This window comes from Dermacentor albipictus, chromosome 8 (assembly GCF_038994185.2).
Source record: "Dermacentor albipictus isolate Rhodes 1998 colony chromosome 8, USDA_Dalb.pri_finalv2, whole genome shotgun sequence".
Taxonomy (NCBI): domain Eukaryota; kingdom Metazoa; phylum Arthropoda; class Arachnida; order Ixodida; family Ixodidae; genus Dermacentor; species Dermacentor albipictus.
The window spans coordinates 22640076-22656393 of record NC_091828.1 but is presented as its reverse complement, the minus strand read 5'-3'; the positions used below and the strand labels follow the sequence as shown (position 1 = coordinate 22656393).

The 16318-nt window shown below is 44.1% G+C and overlaps 1 protein-coding gene across 1 annotated transcript in view; it reads right to left on the bottom strand.

Annotated features, from left to right (window-relative positions):
- Positions 1-521: 521 nt before the first annotated feature.
- Positions 522-16318, bottom strand: part of LOC135912161 (N-fatty-acyl-amino acid synthase/hydrolase PM20D1-like) — a 66511-nt gene continuing 50714 nt past the window's right edge. Inside the window, exons 9-11 of the mRNA XM_065444545.1 lie at positions 16023-16094; positions 9068-9236; positions 522-3273 (exon numbers count right to left, since the gene is read on the bottom strand). Coding sequence (XP_065300617.1) covers positions 3047-3273; positions 9068-9236; positions 16023-16094 — 468 coding nt within the window. The 3' untranslated portion in view covers positions 522-3046. The remainder of the gene's footprint in view (positions 3274-9067; positions 9237-16022; positions 16095-16318) is intronic.

Here is a 16318-nt window from a genome sequence, read left to right as displayed (position 1 = left end):
CGAAGCACAGTGAGGGCACTGAGAAATGCTGTAATGAAGGGCTTTGGTTCTGAACAACTGGAGTTCTCTAATGTGCACCTAAACCTGGGTGGACCAGCATCTTTGTGCGTTCTGCTCCCATGACAGTCAGTCGGTGGTGGCTGGGACTCAAACGTTATAAGTACTGTATTCAGAAGCACTGCATTTGGCAGGATTGTGCGAATGCATTGCCGTATTGAATCTTTGTCGATGCGTAAAAAATGTGTAAGCCGTGTCATGCCTGGCACACGGACTGAACTCTCAGCCTCCAACTCCCCTAGTGAGGTACGAATATTTCGGTGTTTGGACGTGAAGGCTTGAATCGCAAGCCTTCTCGTTCTTTATTTAAAGACTTTAGTTTGCAGTATCTTTGTACAATAAATAATAAAAGATCTGTTTGTTTCGTGGAGTCCCAGCGCAGTTCCAGGACAAAATATAATTCTTGATGTCGTAAATTTTGCTGGAGTGCAATCCATTGTAGTTGGATTAGACTGCAATGAGACTTTCAGCAGCATTTTCGCTTTTATGTAGCTTTCAGAATGACATTACGTCATAAAGGTGGCCATTCACTAATGTTGTCCAACCTGTTTACATGCAGGATGGCAATAAAACAGGAAAATATAGCCGGTGGGTGGTGCACCTATCTACGAGTCTCTCTCTCATAATATCCACCTGAGAAGCTCTGAATATTGAGTTCACCCTAAAAGTGCGTGCCCAGCAAATGATTACTGTAAATGCAATTTCATTCTGAGCACCAACATTTTCCTTTTGTGACTCGCTTGCTATAGGGCAAGCATGAACAATGAACAACAGCACATAAAGGTGTACTAAAAAGGAATGTATATTCAGGTCACACTAACACAGCTAGGTTACACTTTCAAAATGCCATATGCTTCAGTACTCTTTATGCCAGAAAAAAAGGTATGCACGAAAGCTGGAAATTTACTTACAGGGTGCGAATCTGTACAACGTCACATGATGTTTGCAACAACTCGTCCACGAATAAAAAAACTAAACTACACTGCATAAAAACTAAAAGCAAACCCAACCCTGCAATCAAGTGGTCATATCCCACAGTCAAAATATGCGAGATCACACAGGAAGATGACGACTTCACAGGCGCCCCACGAAGAAACAGAGGGCAATCTGCCTCCGGCTCCAAATATTTCCACTTGCTTCATGTGCTGAATGAACACTAAGGGCATTCGAGAACAGCTGCTGCCCGTCAACCTAGCACAATGCTTACCATCTGCCATTGGTATGCTGACACTGGTGCAGATAGTTCAATGTGACCGCCAAACAGCGTTGCAACAAACAGTCAGTTCAGGAACTTAGATGTCATTAGAGAGTTTTAGCCTACCACATCCATTTCACCACCAGCACTGCAGGTAGCTCTCTACGCACTAACTTAAGCTTTATGCATCTGGCGTGGCAGTGTAACGGTAGAGTGTACGCAAAATGCTAAAACTATCATTTCAATACATGCACAAAAAAGGACAATCCACTGTGATGCATATGATATGTCCCTGAGACGCAGAACCAAACAGCCCTCACTACTCATAAAGAGACACCGCAGATAAATGTTAAGTCAAGCTACATGGCTAGGTTATGCCTTAGTAATGGCAAATCAGTCAGCCTCATTGTGTATGCTGGCCAAGCAATGCCAAAAGAAAGTAAGGAAGACAGGTGCCGATGCTGCATTGAAATTACCGTGCGAGGTTCGCATGACATTACTGTGTTTGCAAGTGCATGTTCAGGGTTAATCATTTGTCAAAAAGACATGTTACAGTTGGCTCCAATCTAAGCCAACACTCAGCTTGGCAACCAGTACAGCATAAAAATGGCCTTAGTTGCACAAAAATGTTATATGAAGCCTGCAACAATACACCGAGATCACTAGCACTGCAGTTTAGGTGCAAAATGCAATAACGTGAAGATTGGCCTTTACTTTTTCTATTAAAAGCAAACTTTGCTTTTCCCGACCAAAGAAATTCGAATAAGGTAAGGTATGGAAAGAATACCTTTGCAGTCTAAATTGGCCTAGCATTTGTTGTTAGTGTCCCTTTATTCGAGTTGTTTGGTGACTGACTGTTTGATGCACAATATTGTCTCATTCTGTTTTCTCACTTCTTGACTGAAAAAACATAAAAGGTTGCATGCCCAACCTTGCTCTCTATACCTTACTGCATTTCTTGGGGCTTGAAAGACTAAAAAACAAAATACGGGAAAAAAATGATTTGTCAGCACAACTTTCAAAGTATCAATCCAATAAATATCTGTGTAAAGTTCAGGACACTTTGCATATCAGTGTGTATCATGTCTTATTGCACTTATACCATTCAAATGCAAATGCACACCTTTGCAATATTTTAAAAGTATCGGATGAATGCGTATCAATGATCCAGTCAGCACCGTATGCCGCATTTGTGGATGCTGCTGACAAAGTGATTATGAAAATGCATATGGGACTGCTACAGGACGAGAAAACTTGTGACATGCGCACTGATACTATTAGCTAAATGTATATTTCTTATCACATATTTAGTGATTTGTACCATAATGAACAATGCTTGTGAAAAAATGTACAGACAGGCATTGCAAGTGACCTTTCTACGTTTAGCTACAACTTTACTGCCATAGTTTGCCATGTAATACTGACAAACTTGCCAACTGACACTCGTGCAGTGTTTTTCAGTATTACAGCACTCAGTAATCAGCAATCAGTAATAAGCCACAAGTGAAATGCAATTATTCATGCACAGAACATTCCTGAACTTTCCATACGCGCTATGTTCAGATGTGCTGAAGCACACATGCTTTACGTAATGGTGCAAAAGCCACACATGCTCCATCAAACCATTTGCAGGGCCATTTCACAGCACAACTATACATGTTACATGGCACTTCTGAATGCCGGCTGCTAAAATCATCGCATTTCACTCATGTTGATATTACACATAGGCCAACTTCCACGAGTCAATACTGCACACTCTGCTTACATGAAGGCTGACGAAGCAGGCGTGGCAGCCTAAAGCTCGTCACGTGACTGGGGTGAAATGCCAGCATGATCAGCGTAACGCATAACGAGCCGATAAAAATTGACAAGGCGCTCGTAGTTTGGGCGCGAGATACGCTCGTTGTCGCCATGGAAACGACTAGAGGCCTCTTGTGGTGTGAGGAGTGCTGGTGAGAACCGGTACACGTTTCGGGTAAGGTCCAGGTAGTGCCGTGTGTCCGTGTTTCCTATTGACAAGGCTGCACGGAAGAAAACCAGGCACATGTGAAGTTGCCCATTTCCTAGGTTTAAATCTAGCTGAAGATAGCTGAAGCAACTGAGGGCACAAAATCATGGAAATTATAAATGGGCAAGCAGAATGTGTCTGTGTGCAAAAGAGTGCAGATGCAAGTCACCCACATTATGTATACGGTGGCACAAAAAGACCACTCGCACATCAAAGTGTCTTACTTGCTATCAGCAAAAGCCAGCCTTACTGAGTAGTGGGGAACATAGTGACCATAACGAGCACTACAGTTTAATGTGATAACTACATCAGGGGTGTCAAAGTACTACACATGGAACATCAAAACACTGGGAAGATTAACGAGCAAGGAAACAATCGAGGTGTAAATACAGACAGCAGCATTTATTAACCTTTGAGAAAAAGAGTGGGCATGCGAGCAGCACTCGTTGCACTACGCCTCATGCGCAACTTTTCTTCACTCCACAGATTTTCCTGATGCTGGCCCTTGTTTCACCTTCTGCGCCCATCCAAACTTGCCCTACCATGGGCGAATGTGTCGATGCTGTCCAAGATCAAGAGCCCGTCACCGGCACGTGTGGCCTCCGTAATCTTCCATCCTTCCTGGATGTACCGCTAGATGGACACCGCATCGTTTAGGGGACGTCGTCACTGGCTGATTTACCGCCCTTTCCCAGCCCCTTCAAAAGCAGCTTGCTGATGAACTACTCCTTCAGTGGGCATGCGAGCAGCACTCGTTGCACTATGCCTCATGCGCAACTTTTCTTCGCTCCGCAGGTGCGTAACAATTTGACCCTGTATGCTAAACGGAGTGATAATTGCTCACTTTTGCTGCTCCCATGCCCACTTGTCTTATATGCTACTATGTGTGATTGTCTCGACGTGGCGCTGATGTTGTTGCAATGCGGAGATGTCGAGGAAAACCCGGGGCCTCCAAGGGTGCAGAGGTCGGCTCAAGATGACTCTGCCTCGAGTAGTCTTCCCGAATCCCAGTCTGATCAAATGGGTACAGTGCTATTAATGCTAAAAGACATAAAGAAGTCGACAGTCGAGCTTACTAAAGGTCAGTCCGAGTTGAAATCAGATATGAAGGATGTGAAAGCCAGCCAAAACGCAATCGAAGGCAAGCTAACTGATATTTTCCGCCGTCTTGAATCGCTTGAGAATAAATCTGACGCCCTAGACACATTTTGCAAAGATATCGCCATACTTCAAGAGAGCGCTGAATGGTCAAAAAAGCAGCAGGACACCATAGTCTCGCGCTTAGACGACTTGGAAGACAGATCAAGGCGGAATACCTTGGTTTTTCACGGCATACCCGATTCCCATGAGTCATGGCTGCAAACTGAACAAAAAACCGCGCATGTCCTGTCGTCAGCTAAGGGAAATGCCTTGCCACCAAACTCTGTTGAGCGGGCGCATCGAATCGGGACTTTTTCAAACACAAAATGTCGTCCGGTTATATTGAAACTAACAAACTTCAAAATTAAGGAGAGCATACTTTCGTCGCGCAGCCAGCTTAAAAATAGTAACATTTCAGCAACTGAGGACTTCTCGCCTGCGACAAGGCTCGCTCGGAAAAAGCTTCTCGAATTTGGTAAAAAGCAGCCTAATTCCCCCTCATTCAAACTACGTTTTAACAAGCTTTTCATTGATAATCAATGTTTTATGTATGATTCAACAATTGACAGCGTTAAGCAAGTTAAAGGTAGTGTTCTAGATCACGCAAGTGCACCTGACAATCTGCGTCACCATCCTGCTACATAAGCAATGCACAAAGGGCAATGGCGTATCTTTAACACCACAAGTCTCCATGCTTGTTGCAAATGCTAGAAGTGTGTTTCGCAAACGCGTGGAACTAGAATCGCTCATCAATAGGTGTAATGCTGGTATCATTGCATTAACAGAAACGTGGCTACAACCCCATGTGCAAGATTGTGAAATCTTGGACTTGTCTCGATTTCATATCTTTCGTTGCGATCGCACTAATCGCAAAGCGGAGGCGTACTACTCGCTATTTCAAAATCTCTGCAAGGTCATCAAGTCCACTTATACAGTCGAACCTCGATATATCGAACAGCGCGGTGATCGCAAAATAGTTCGATATAGCCAGAATTCGATATATAAAATCACGTAGAAAACGCGTCAAAAACTAGCACAAATCAATCAATGAACCAATCGTGGCGCAATAGATACTCGCATGAAGCTTCAAAGTATTTATTTCGTTCGCTGAAAGTACTGAAGCAGCGTAGCCTGCTTCATATTGGCAACCGCGTGCTTGACCACGGCGTCCTCAACATAGTCCAAACGGTCCGCAAGAGACGGTCCAGTGCCTTCTATTGCGCCGCAGTAGCGGCGTACAACGGCCAAAGCAGCTACAGCCTCAGTTGCAGTCGGGAGTGGGGCAACATCAGCGCTTGCTGGATCAGCCTCGGCAGCGTCTTCGTTTGGCCGCTCAGCAGTCACTTCTGCCGCATCTCCACGTCTGTTGACTCCGCCACTGTTCCGGTGCTGTCGTCACCGCCAACGAAGTCCTCAATGCACATTCTGTGTGGCTCAGCACCGACAAAGCGCTCCTACTGGCTCCACGGCCGCCTCGATCACGCGCGCACGGCGGGGGCGCGGGCGCGCGTGATTGAGGCGGCCGGGCTGGCTTACGGCCGGGAGCGAGTAGAGAAGCGCGCGAAGCGCGCGCTCCCCTGGAGACCGGCTGTGGCTGGCTCCAAGCCACCGCGTGTGTACGCCGCTACGTTCAAATGGCGCCCTCGGCGCAACCGATGTGGGAGCTGTCGTACGCAAGTCTGGAACGCCCATCGCGCCGCCGCTATCTTCGAGAGTGTTGCGGGAAAGCTCGCCTCCTGTCGACGGAGCGCACTTGGTCTGGGGCGGCGGAGTTCGATATATCCATTTCACGTCCGGCCCCGTTCGAAATAAAAAATTAAAAATGCATGCGATTTTCCGCGTGATATAGAAAGTGTTCGATATACGCAATAATTCGATATATCCGTGTTCGATATATCGAGGTTTGACTGTACTGTAACCTGGAAGTTGTGTGCACGTGCGTCGATATCGGTTACCGTAAAATTACGATTGTTGTCTGCTACCGCGCTCCATCCTACCCATCCACTTTCACTACTGAGCTTCACGATGTGCTTAACACCCTTACTTTGCGGCATCCTTCGAACCCCATCATATTATTGGGGGATTTCAATTTCCCCAACATATGTTGGACTACTGAACCTCCGCACAGTTATCCATTTTCTTCGCAAAGTAACGACTTTCTTGATCTCTGCTCTTTGTTTTCCCTAACACAATTAGTATTAGGACCAACGAGAATTTCGGAAAGTGCTGCTAACCTCCTTGACTTAATATTATGCTCTCATCCTGACATCGTTACCAATGTTTCATGCTTACCGGGCTTAAGCGATCACCTGGGTCTTTCTTTCAACATATTATCTCCTGTGATAAAACCAATTGTTGAAAAAAAAATAATTTACCATTATGATAGGGCAAACTTTGACAATATTAATATTCATCTAGCTAATTTTCTTGATCCTTTCCTAAGCCAATTTGATGATCGCACGGTTGATGAGAACTGGACCGTTTTCAAAAATAAGATACATGAGCTCACCGACAAGTTTATTCCATCAAGCGTAATATCCTGCAATGTTAAGAAACCCTGGTTCAATTCCAAGTTAAAAAGGCTTTCAAACCGAAAAAAGCGACTGTATCGAATAGCCAATAAAAGTTCACTGGCATCGAAATGGGACGCTTATAAGGAGGCAAACAGTACTTACACAGAAGCTATTACACTTGCCAAAAAGACATTCCAAGTACACACTTTGCCCACAATGCTTGCGAATGACCCTAAAAAGTTTTTGCGTGTTATTAACCCTTCCAAAGATAATTCAATCACGTTGATTGATTCTAATGGTTCACCGGTACCCGAAGATGTATGTCCCCATATCCTTAACTCTGTGTTCTGTAACAACTTTAGCGTATGTGGTAACCCTGTGCTTCGAACTCTCGAGTCTTGCAATTACCCACCTATGAACTTTATTATCATTGAACCTCTTGGGGTCAAAAATGTAATTAAAGGTCTCAAGTTGTCATCAAGTCCTGGTGCTGATTTGGTTAACGCGAAATTCCTGAAAAATACTGTTGTTTATTCATCTGCTCTGCTTTCGAAAATTTTTCAGCAATCCTTAGATACCCATCGGCTACCTGCAGATCGGAAGGTCGGGAAGGTGGTCCCACTTCATAAGTCCGGTAGCAAACATTCGCCACTCAACTACCGCCCCATTTCTCTCACAAGCATTCCTTGCAAGGTTCTTGAACATATTCTGTACTCACATTTAGCAAAGCACTTACACAATAATTCATTTTTTACAAAAGCACAACACGGTTTCCGAAAAAACTTGTCATGTGAAACCCAACTTCTTTCTTTTACTCACAGCCTTCATCTTATTCTCCACAAAGGTTCTTTCACAGACTGTGTTTTCTTTGATTTCACGTAGATTCCACGTAAACAAGAAAATGTGCAAAACGCATGTGGTTGAGAACAGTATATAAGCTGCCCGCCACGGCAGCTTCACTGCAATACTCGCCCGCCCGTCTCGCATGAAAACGACGGCGCGCACTGGGTTTCTCATTTCGGTACCAGCAAATCTTCTCCGGGGTCGTTGCACGTGGCATTCACAGCTATCACCACCAATCCTACTACAGTCGCTACCAATCCATTGGTAGCATATTGCACGCTTTTGGTGAGCGATAATCAAAACGCGCCGCCATTCCCACCTGCAGGTGCTGCAACGTAGCCATCACATTTCGTTTCGCCGACATCCAGCGTTGCCTGCCAGCTCGATTTCATTTCAGTTTCCCATCGCTCTCATAGAACACCACGCATTAGGAAAACCACAATACGCCTCTCGCGCTGCCGGAGCACCACCTGCATGACATGCATCGGTGTCTTGTGCCGCAACGATCTGCACGATGGTTTGCATTATGTAGTTGTCAAGAATAGTCGAGTCTGTCATTTTTTTTTACTTTGGATCGTACGTTTTCCCGGTTAGTACGTTTCTGTCGTCATTTTTACCAGAACGTATGAATGAGGTTCTACTGTACTGGGTAATTCAATATACCGAAGCTTGCCTACAACGACCCTAAACAAGCTTTTGCAGTGTGTTGTTACATACAGAGTGGTTAGCTTTAGTAGGGAAAAGAAGCAAGGAAGAAATCCATGTATTGCAAACAAAATAATGTGCACAGTAAACAACATGTTTTTTCCGCAAGTTAAAACACACATAAAAGGAAGACACATAAAGACAACACAGGCAGCACTTCTAACTGGTTAAACTTGGGCTGTGACCCATGAATATATATACACATACACGCATGTGCAGGCTGTTCACAAACCTATGTTAACCCAGCGGTCAAACAATCTTGTTTCCGATTTGTAGAGCACGATAGATGTATTGCTAATGCAATTTCAGCCTTCCTTTTTTATATATTAAGCTTCCATTAGCTCACGTGCTGTTTGATTTCTATATAAGGCTGTGGCAAGAAGCATGGCACGACCGCCCGGCCCGGCCCGGCCGACCGGCCGACCGACCGACCGACCGACCGACCCGACCGACTCAGTGGTGATTATTACTATCTAGGTTCACATTAACATCAGCATTTTATCTTGTGACTCAAGAAATGTGTATTGGAGCAACACTTCTGAGTCCAATGCACAATTGTAGGAGGCTGTCAATGATAGCAATGGTCTAAAAAATAGCAGCACCCACCAGGAACAGGAATTGCCTCGGGGAAGATCTTCCGCAAGCTGCAGGCGATGGCACGGAAGCCCAGCTCTTGCTCACTGTGCGGTGACACGGGGTGTGCCTCCATGGCATAGAGAACCTCTAGGGAGACATTGGGCAGTCCACCCAGCAGCTGCCGGTCAAGCTCTACAACCTGCATTCACACACATGATCAGCAGTGCCACGTTAGTCATGCCGTCGCTTGATTTACCAAATTTCTGCCGTGGAATCAACGACGTTACGCAGGCTCCAAACGGACACATATACAAACCTACATAAATTGCACATATACTACCCAACAGCATACAAGGACATATGCTCGTGGTGTGGGAGCACACCAACACTCTACCACATCACATAGGAGTGCACAGCTCACACTGAAGAACAAGAAGATAATAATACGTGAGTGAAGTGGGAGGCATTGCTATCCAGCGCCGCCCTCGGGGATCAGCTTAGGCTGGTCTGGAGGGCAGAAAGGATGGCGAGGTCTAGCGGTGCCTTGGAATAGGGGCCTGACCACACGGCGTTACCCTGTTTTAGGGATTATGGAGTCCTTTCTACCAATAAAGTTTTGTTCTTCTTCTTCTACCAAATTTCTTGTCTGTTCAGCAACAAATTTGTCAATTCGTAATTTACAGCTTTTTAGTGAGCTGAAAGAACAATTGCAGACATTTTAGCAATTTTGCTGTCAGTAATATTGCTTCAAAAATTGCCTTATAGGACTAACTTTATCATTTAAAAGTTACACCTAATTGGTCGAAATTGGCTGTACGCCACGTGGGCTCTGTCACCGTGATGAAGCAACCATTGCCTTTACATGCGTAGTCTTCACATTGTGCTTGTGCTTCACAGCACAGTGGCATTCACAGGCTTCACATTGTGCTCACAAAATGCATGCCTTTTTTTTCCAATTCGTTACAAAACCGAATTGCATGTTGTCCACTTTCACTAAATGCATTTGATTAGTGGATGTTCACAAGCATAGACGTGAACTAATTTACCTAGACTTGTTACAGTAAATTGTATGGCGAAATTTAGAACTCGGCAGCTCCAGGCCAATCTCAACCTGCTTCCATTTCTCACGGATGTTGGGCAAATCAATAACTGCCGAGTGGTTGAACTGAAGTGTTAGGCCGCTCATCGTCGAACAGGCAGAATGGACGGCGTAGGGCTGCATGATTGTTTTGTATATACTTTTGCAGTGCCGCGAGTTTGCTGCGCCCATGCGAGTTTGCCGCGAGTTTGCTGCGCCCATGCGTTTTGTGAATGGGGAAGCGTCCACCCCCCAGCGCCTCGGGCGGCAACCGTTTCTGTTTTTGAGGGGTCGGACGGCCCGCGTGGTGTCGGGTGACGAGCCGAGGCGCGCGCCGCCGCGGGGGGCGCGGTGCAGAGGCGGAAAACGGATTCAGAGAACATGCTTTTACGCGGGCTTTGTTGACATTCCGCCGATGGTCATAATAGGGCCACGCGGACAAACCTCGAGTGGGACGGTTGTATACGCGACGTTGTGGCGCCGGCTCTTGAGTCCCCTGCTAATTAGAGACGCAGCTGCTAGCAATGTTGACCACGTCTGGCGCGTACGGAGCGGGGGGGTTCACGCCCCTACGCATTCGGACGGCAGCCACGTGCATCTTGTTTTGAGCGCTGGGGAGAGCCTGCTTGGTGTCGTGTTACAACATGCAGTGCGCGCCGTAGAGAGGGGCGCGGTGCGCATGCGGAGGCCGCGTTCGGAGAATGTCGTTTTAAGAGCACCCGAGTCCGGATGCCGCCAGCGGTAATTATTTTTCTACCAGGAAAAACCTTGAGGGGGACTACGGTACGCGGTGTTGGGACACCAGCGCCCGAGCCCCCTTGCTGACTAGAAACGCCGCTGAGGTGCGAGATGGCCTCAATAAATCGTGCATGCCTGGCGTGTTTGCCGAGGCCGTCACTGACCACGTGGAAATAGGAGGGGGAGAAGATGTGGGAAGAGGGAAAACAGGGTGGTTTTCCAATAGATTCACTTATGAGAGTAAGCCCATCCCTTTGGGTTGTGGCTTAAGAAACTGTCAACTCTCATTGGCAATTGCTTCCGTGGGATGGGCTAACGACCCTACTGCCCTTTTTCTTTGTCTCTTTCCCCTATAACAATCGAGACGAGGCGCTTGTTCCTCAGTCTAGGCTGTAATCACTAAACCTGATAGAACAGTAAGACTCCGTACGATGCAACGCTAGTCTGGGCCGTAACCACTTAGTGGTAGAACAGTGAGACTCGGTTGGTCGTATGTAATGACAGTTGTCCTAGGCTCTAACTTAAGAAAAGTAGAAGAGTAAGGCGCTGTTTACTTGTGTGTTTTGTATCAGTGTTCTTTTGCTAACTCTGTATTTGACTGTGTGAATATTTCCGTTGCAATATATCTTCAAGTTTTGTTACCTCCAACCTGCCTCCTGCTTCATCAACGCCGATAAACACCTTGAAGAGACTTTGGTCGACTTCAAGGAGAAAAGAACAATCAAAACTTAACTTGAAGTATTTGACTTGTATAATGTTCAGCTAATTGTCATCGCCTTGTTAACATGCAACCAAGTGCGTGTCGCAGAATTAAGCGAGCACTGTGAACTAAAAGAATTTAACAGGTAATGTGAACCAAGTGCCTTTTCCTGCTAGGAAAATGTAATGTCATTTGAATTTTCTCTTTCTAACCTTATATTCTGAAGGTAAATGCAGAATTTAAGCTCTCATCATCTGTAGGAAATGCCCACTATACGTACATCCTGCTGGTAAATTCACTGTTTACATCTGCAGGAACTGCACACAAACAGTAAATGTTCTGGTAGAAATATTACACCATGTTAGCCTATCAATAACTGCCGACTGTTAGCCTGCTCTCTTACGTGTTCGACTGTTCTCTTACGTGTCTTCTGGTGTGCCACAGGGCAGTGTCCTCGGTCCACTACTTTTCCTTATATATATTAACGACTTACCGAATAACATTTCTTCTCATGTGCGGATCTTTGCTGACGATTGTATAGTTTAGCGAGAAATTGCTAGTACTGATGACCACGTAAAAATTCAAAATGATCTTGACCTTATTAGCAGTTGGTGTAGGACCTGGTTAATGTCGCTTAATCCAGATAAATGTAAAGTAATGTCTTTCACTCGCAAACATTTCCTTTCCGACTTCTCATACTATATTAATAACAATCCTGTGTCTGTAGTTACTTCTTACAAATACCTAGGCGTAACCCTGACAACAAAACTTTCCTGGTCTACACATATAAACAATATCTGCGGAAATGCCTCCCGATCCTTGGGATATTTACGCCGGAACCTCCGTAAGACACCGACAAATATCCGCAAATTAGCCTACGTTACATTTGTTCGCCCTAAACTTGAATTTGCTTCTTCAATATGGTCCCCTCATTACATATATTTAACCACTATGCTAGAATCAGTTCAGAATAGAGCCACTCGATTTATTTCACAAAATTACAACTGGCACGAAAGTATAACGTAAATTCCTTCTTTGACCTTCTTCTTCTCGTCGTGATGTATCACTTATATTGCTGTTTCACAAGTACGTTCACGGACCGAGGCCATCATCAATAGCTCTGCAAGTTTCTCCATTCACCTCACGAAGATTGCATAATCATCTTTCTTTCACGTGCATCTATGGCAAAACAGACGCTTTTAACTCATCTGCACTTCCACGTGTCATCCGCTTGTGGAACGACCTTCCCGATATCCTGGTAGCTGAAGCTAACAAAGAAAAATTCCGTCACGACATAAACATTCATTTCTTACTTTAAAAAAAAAATAACTTCTTGTCTGTGTTGCTTCTTGTATGCTTTTTTTTTTCTTTTTATCTTAGAATTTTTTACTTTGTGTAAACTTGACCCTTCGTTGTGTTATTATTAACAAAGCATTGTATAATTGTGTAATTTTGTATAATTGCTTGCGCTTTATACTGTGTCAATTTTTCCCCCTTACCCAATGCCCATTCTTCGGGCCTGTAAGGTATCTTGAATTAATAAATAAATAAATAATACACTTGCGTTAATTCGCTTCTGGTTAATTAGATTTTTTTGTTTATTTGATCTCGACTGAACATCCCAGCTGGCATAGAAATCATTATTTTGATTAAAATTGGCCTTTGCCGGATAGTATCTTGAACTTGGCTGGAAAGTGCGCACTTAATTGCGACCCTCCTAGTTGCAGCGTCTGTTTTTGGAAGATCTTAAGGGACAGTGATTATGCTGAATGCACACTACCCCTGCTGAAAACCCCATTTTTGGTCTGTCATAAGAACATTTTCAAGTGAAAATCGTGGCTCACAATAAATGATTACAGTGTCTACGTGACTCTAACATGGGACTTTTTTCCAATAATATTAGTTTAAAAATTAACCTGCTCAGTGAATTGCATGAATATGAAACAGAAACCAAATTCAAGACGTTCGAAACAGTCTACTGTCAGAGCCAGAGCCAGCATCATCGCCATCGCCATCAAAAGATGGTGACCAATGGCGACAGACTTTGGTCCTTGCATCTCGCATACCATGCTTGCATAACATGACGATGATGCGCTGCTTTCAGTCCTTGATTGAGAAAGTCCATTAAAAATTGTTTTATATGCTAAGCTAGCGGGAACAACATGTTTTTGGCATTCCAGAGAATTGCTTGCGTAACAGGACGAGCCAGCGAAGTGGTTCGTAAGATGTGGGCCACCATCTAGTTAGCGATTGTTGCGTGTTGTTTGATAAATGCAGAATATTAAATGTACAATGAACCATTCAGAGGACATGTTGCGAGTTGTAGATGGCATTAAAGTGCTGTCTGAGAGTTGTGACAAACAACAATAGGTACAGATAAATCTATTCGGTGAAGGTAAGCTTTGCTATTTCAACCTTCTTTTGCTGCCTGAATCAGAGGCATGAGACATTTTTCTGGCTAAGAAATTGGGTACTTGTCAGATTTCCATGTTTGTTCTGTGCTCTGAGCCGATATAACACTAGTGCCCATTTGATTTCTGTGAGTGTTAGAATCCAGCAAATGCAGTTAAACCTTAATACAACAAACTTCAGTATAATGAAAGTGTCGATATAACTAAGTATTTAACTTTTTATAACTTATTGATCATAGAACACCATGTTTTTTATCCTCAATATAACAGTGTGTTTATGCACAATTTCAATATGATGAAATTTCACAGTTGCCGTAAAGGAATACCGAGGCTACAGCATATTGTCATGTTTTAGTGACATTTGTAGTCAGTCGTAGCAGCAGTGGGACATCCAAGTCCTTGCAACATAAAAGGTGACACATACAGATGTGGGCAGAACACAGAAAGTGCAGATAAATAAACATTTAAAACAAAACATTGCCTACCGTGCACCGCTGGGATTCAAAAGGGTAATACTGCAGCAATGTGCACTTGGGAGCTGGACACACTGCCTACTACACTGCCGTGTGACTGATACTTCATCTAAGGTTCGTGCCACACATAAACTCTGAATGGTGGCATGTGCACATCCATCTTTGAGGCAACAATCGGCCATGCTATTGCAAACAAGAATGACATGTAAATCGTGACGACTTTGTTTCTAAAAAAAAAAAAAATGTAATGTGCTGATGTTAAATCCTTTGTTGTGACAGTCATGAAAACAGCATCAACTGTTCAGCAAACAAAATTCTGAAAGCATGGATGGTGTCACTGATGTCACGACTATGCCCTGAATTCATCTACAATGTAGCTCTTATGATTCACAGCAGCCTAGTGCAAGATATAGTGTCGGTACTGCAAATGTAGAGAAAAATAGTTAATCCTTGGCGCTAATCTCGTAAGTATGACAAAAGAACAGCATCACTTCACTCAGAACATCTATTGTGGCTGAAGTTATGATCACCGAGGCATGTGAATAAATTCTGGATGGGGCCTATGAGATGATTCACCAAGGCTGAAAAGAGAGAAGCCTTTAATGTAGCGACTCGAGAAAGTCTGTCGCCTTTCATGCACACCACAGGCATGCTTACTTTACTTTCAATTACAACATTATTCTTCCCACTGAATCTTCCCTGGTTCTAAACAACTGTTTGATTTTTTCCCATTCTTCTATAAAGTTGAATGTTATTGTTTCAAGAACTAGCAAGCAAGCAGGCAAGCAAGAAATGCTGTCACATTGTAGTGAGAGCATTCCACGTGCCTTCCGGAAACTACTACCCAATTCGTGTCACACATACAATCTGATTACACAAGGTTCGGCGAGAACGTACACAACAGATAGAATCAACGCTATCATGCAGCCATGCTTTGCACTGAGTGATAACTTCAAGTTGGTAGTGGGTGAAATGTAGTCCCAGGAAATAGGATAAATAAGTACACGTCTTAATATGACAGTCTCCACTTTGACAGAATGCTGAAATCTCAGTAAATGAGTTCACAGTCGACAGAATCGCTGGTCTTTTTTTCCTATGCAATGACTAACATTAAAAGTTTTCTAACGTCAAAACCGTTCCATATAAAAAATACATAATTTAACAGAGTTCAGGAAAATCAGGTCATACCATACTGTCTTTTTTGGTTGACTTCCATAATAACACTTTTATGCTAGATTAAAGCAAGGCTTATTGTACCCACAGAACAGTGTTTATATGCATTATTAACATCCAATCATTCCTTCTTCTATGTTTTCTGATGAAAATGTAGGATAACAGTGTTTGTTATTATGTGAGTAGTTCTATCATGGGATGGAGACCTGCTTGCCTTCCTGAATTTGCATCAACGTCTGCAGCAACGCAATGCAAGTAATGCCACCGTGGTTAATGCACAAATGAATATGTAAAAAAATAAATCAATTGAAACCACAATACATGGGTGCCTTTGCATGCTGCGAAGTGAAACCTAATTATACTGAGACAGCAATGCCCGCTTTCACAACACTAGAGCACAGCATCCACTCACCTCAGCCACCGACTGTGAAGGGTGCACCCGGTGGTTGATGTAGGCATGGGCCTCCGCTGGAACCACGTTGTCCTGCGGCAGCACAGTGGGGAGGGGGGGGGGGTGAAGGTTAAAACCTGCTTGTCACGCCTTTGTCACAAATAACTTGCCCAGCATTCTAGCAAATGTTCTGCTTCACTGCGGGGATTGCATGCAGACTGTTTATTTATGTGTGTGCTGTTCATGAGACACGTGCAATATGTTTCTTTTTTTTTTGCAAACGTGTACGTATGCACGTAAGTGACTGCCAGTATATG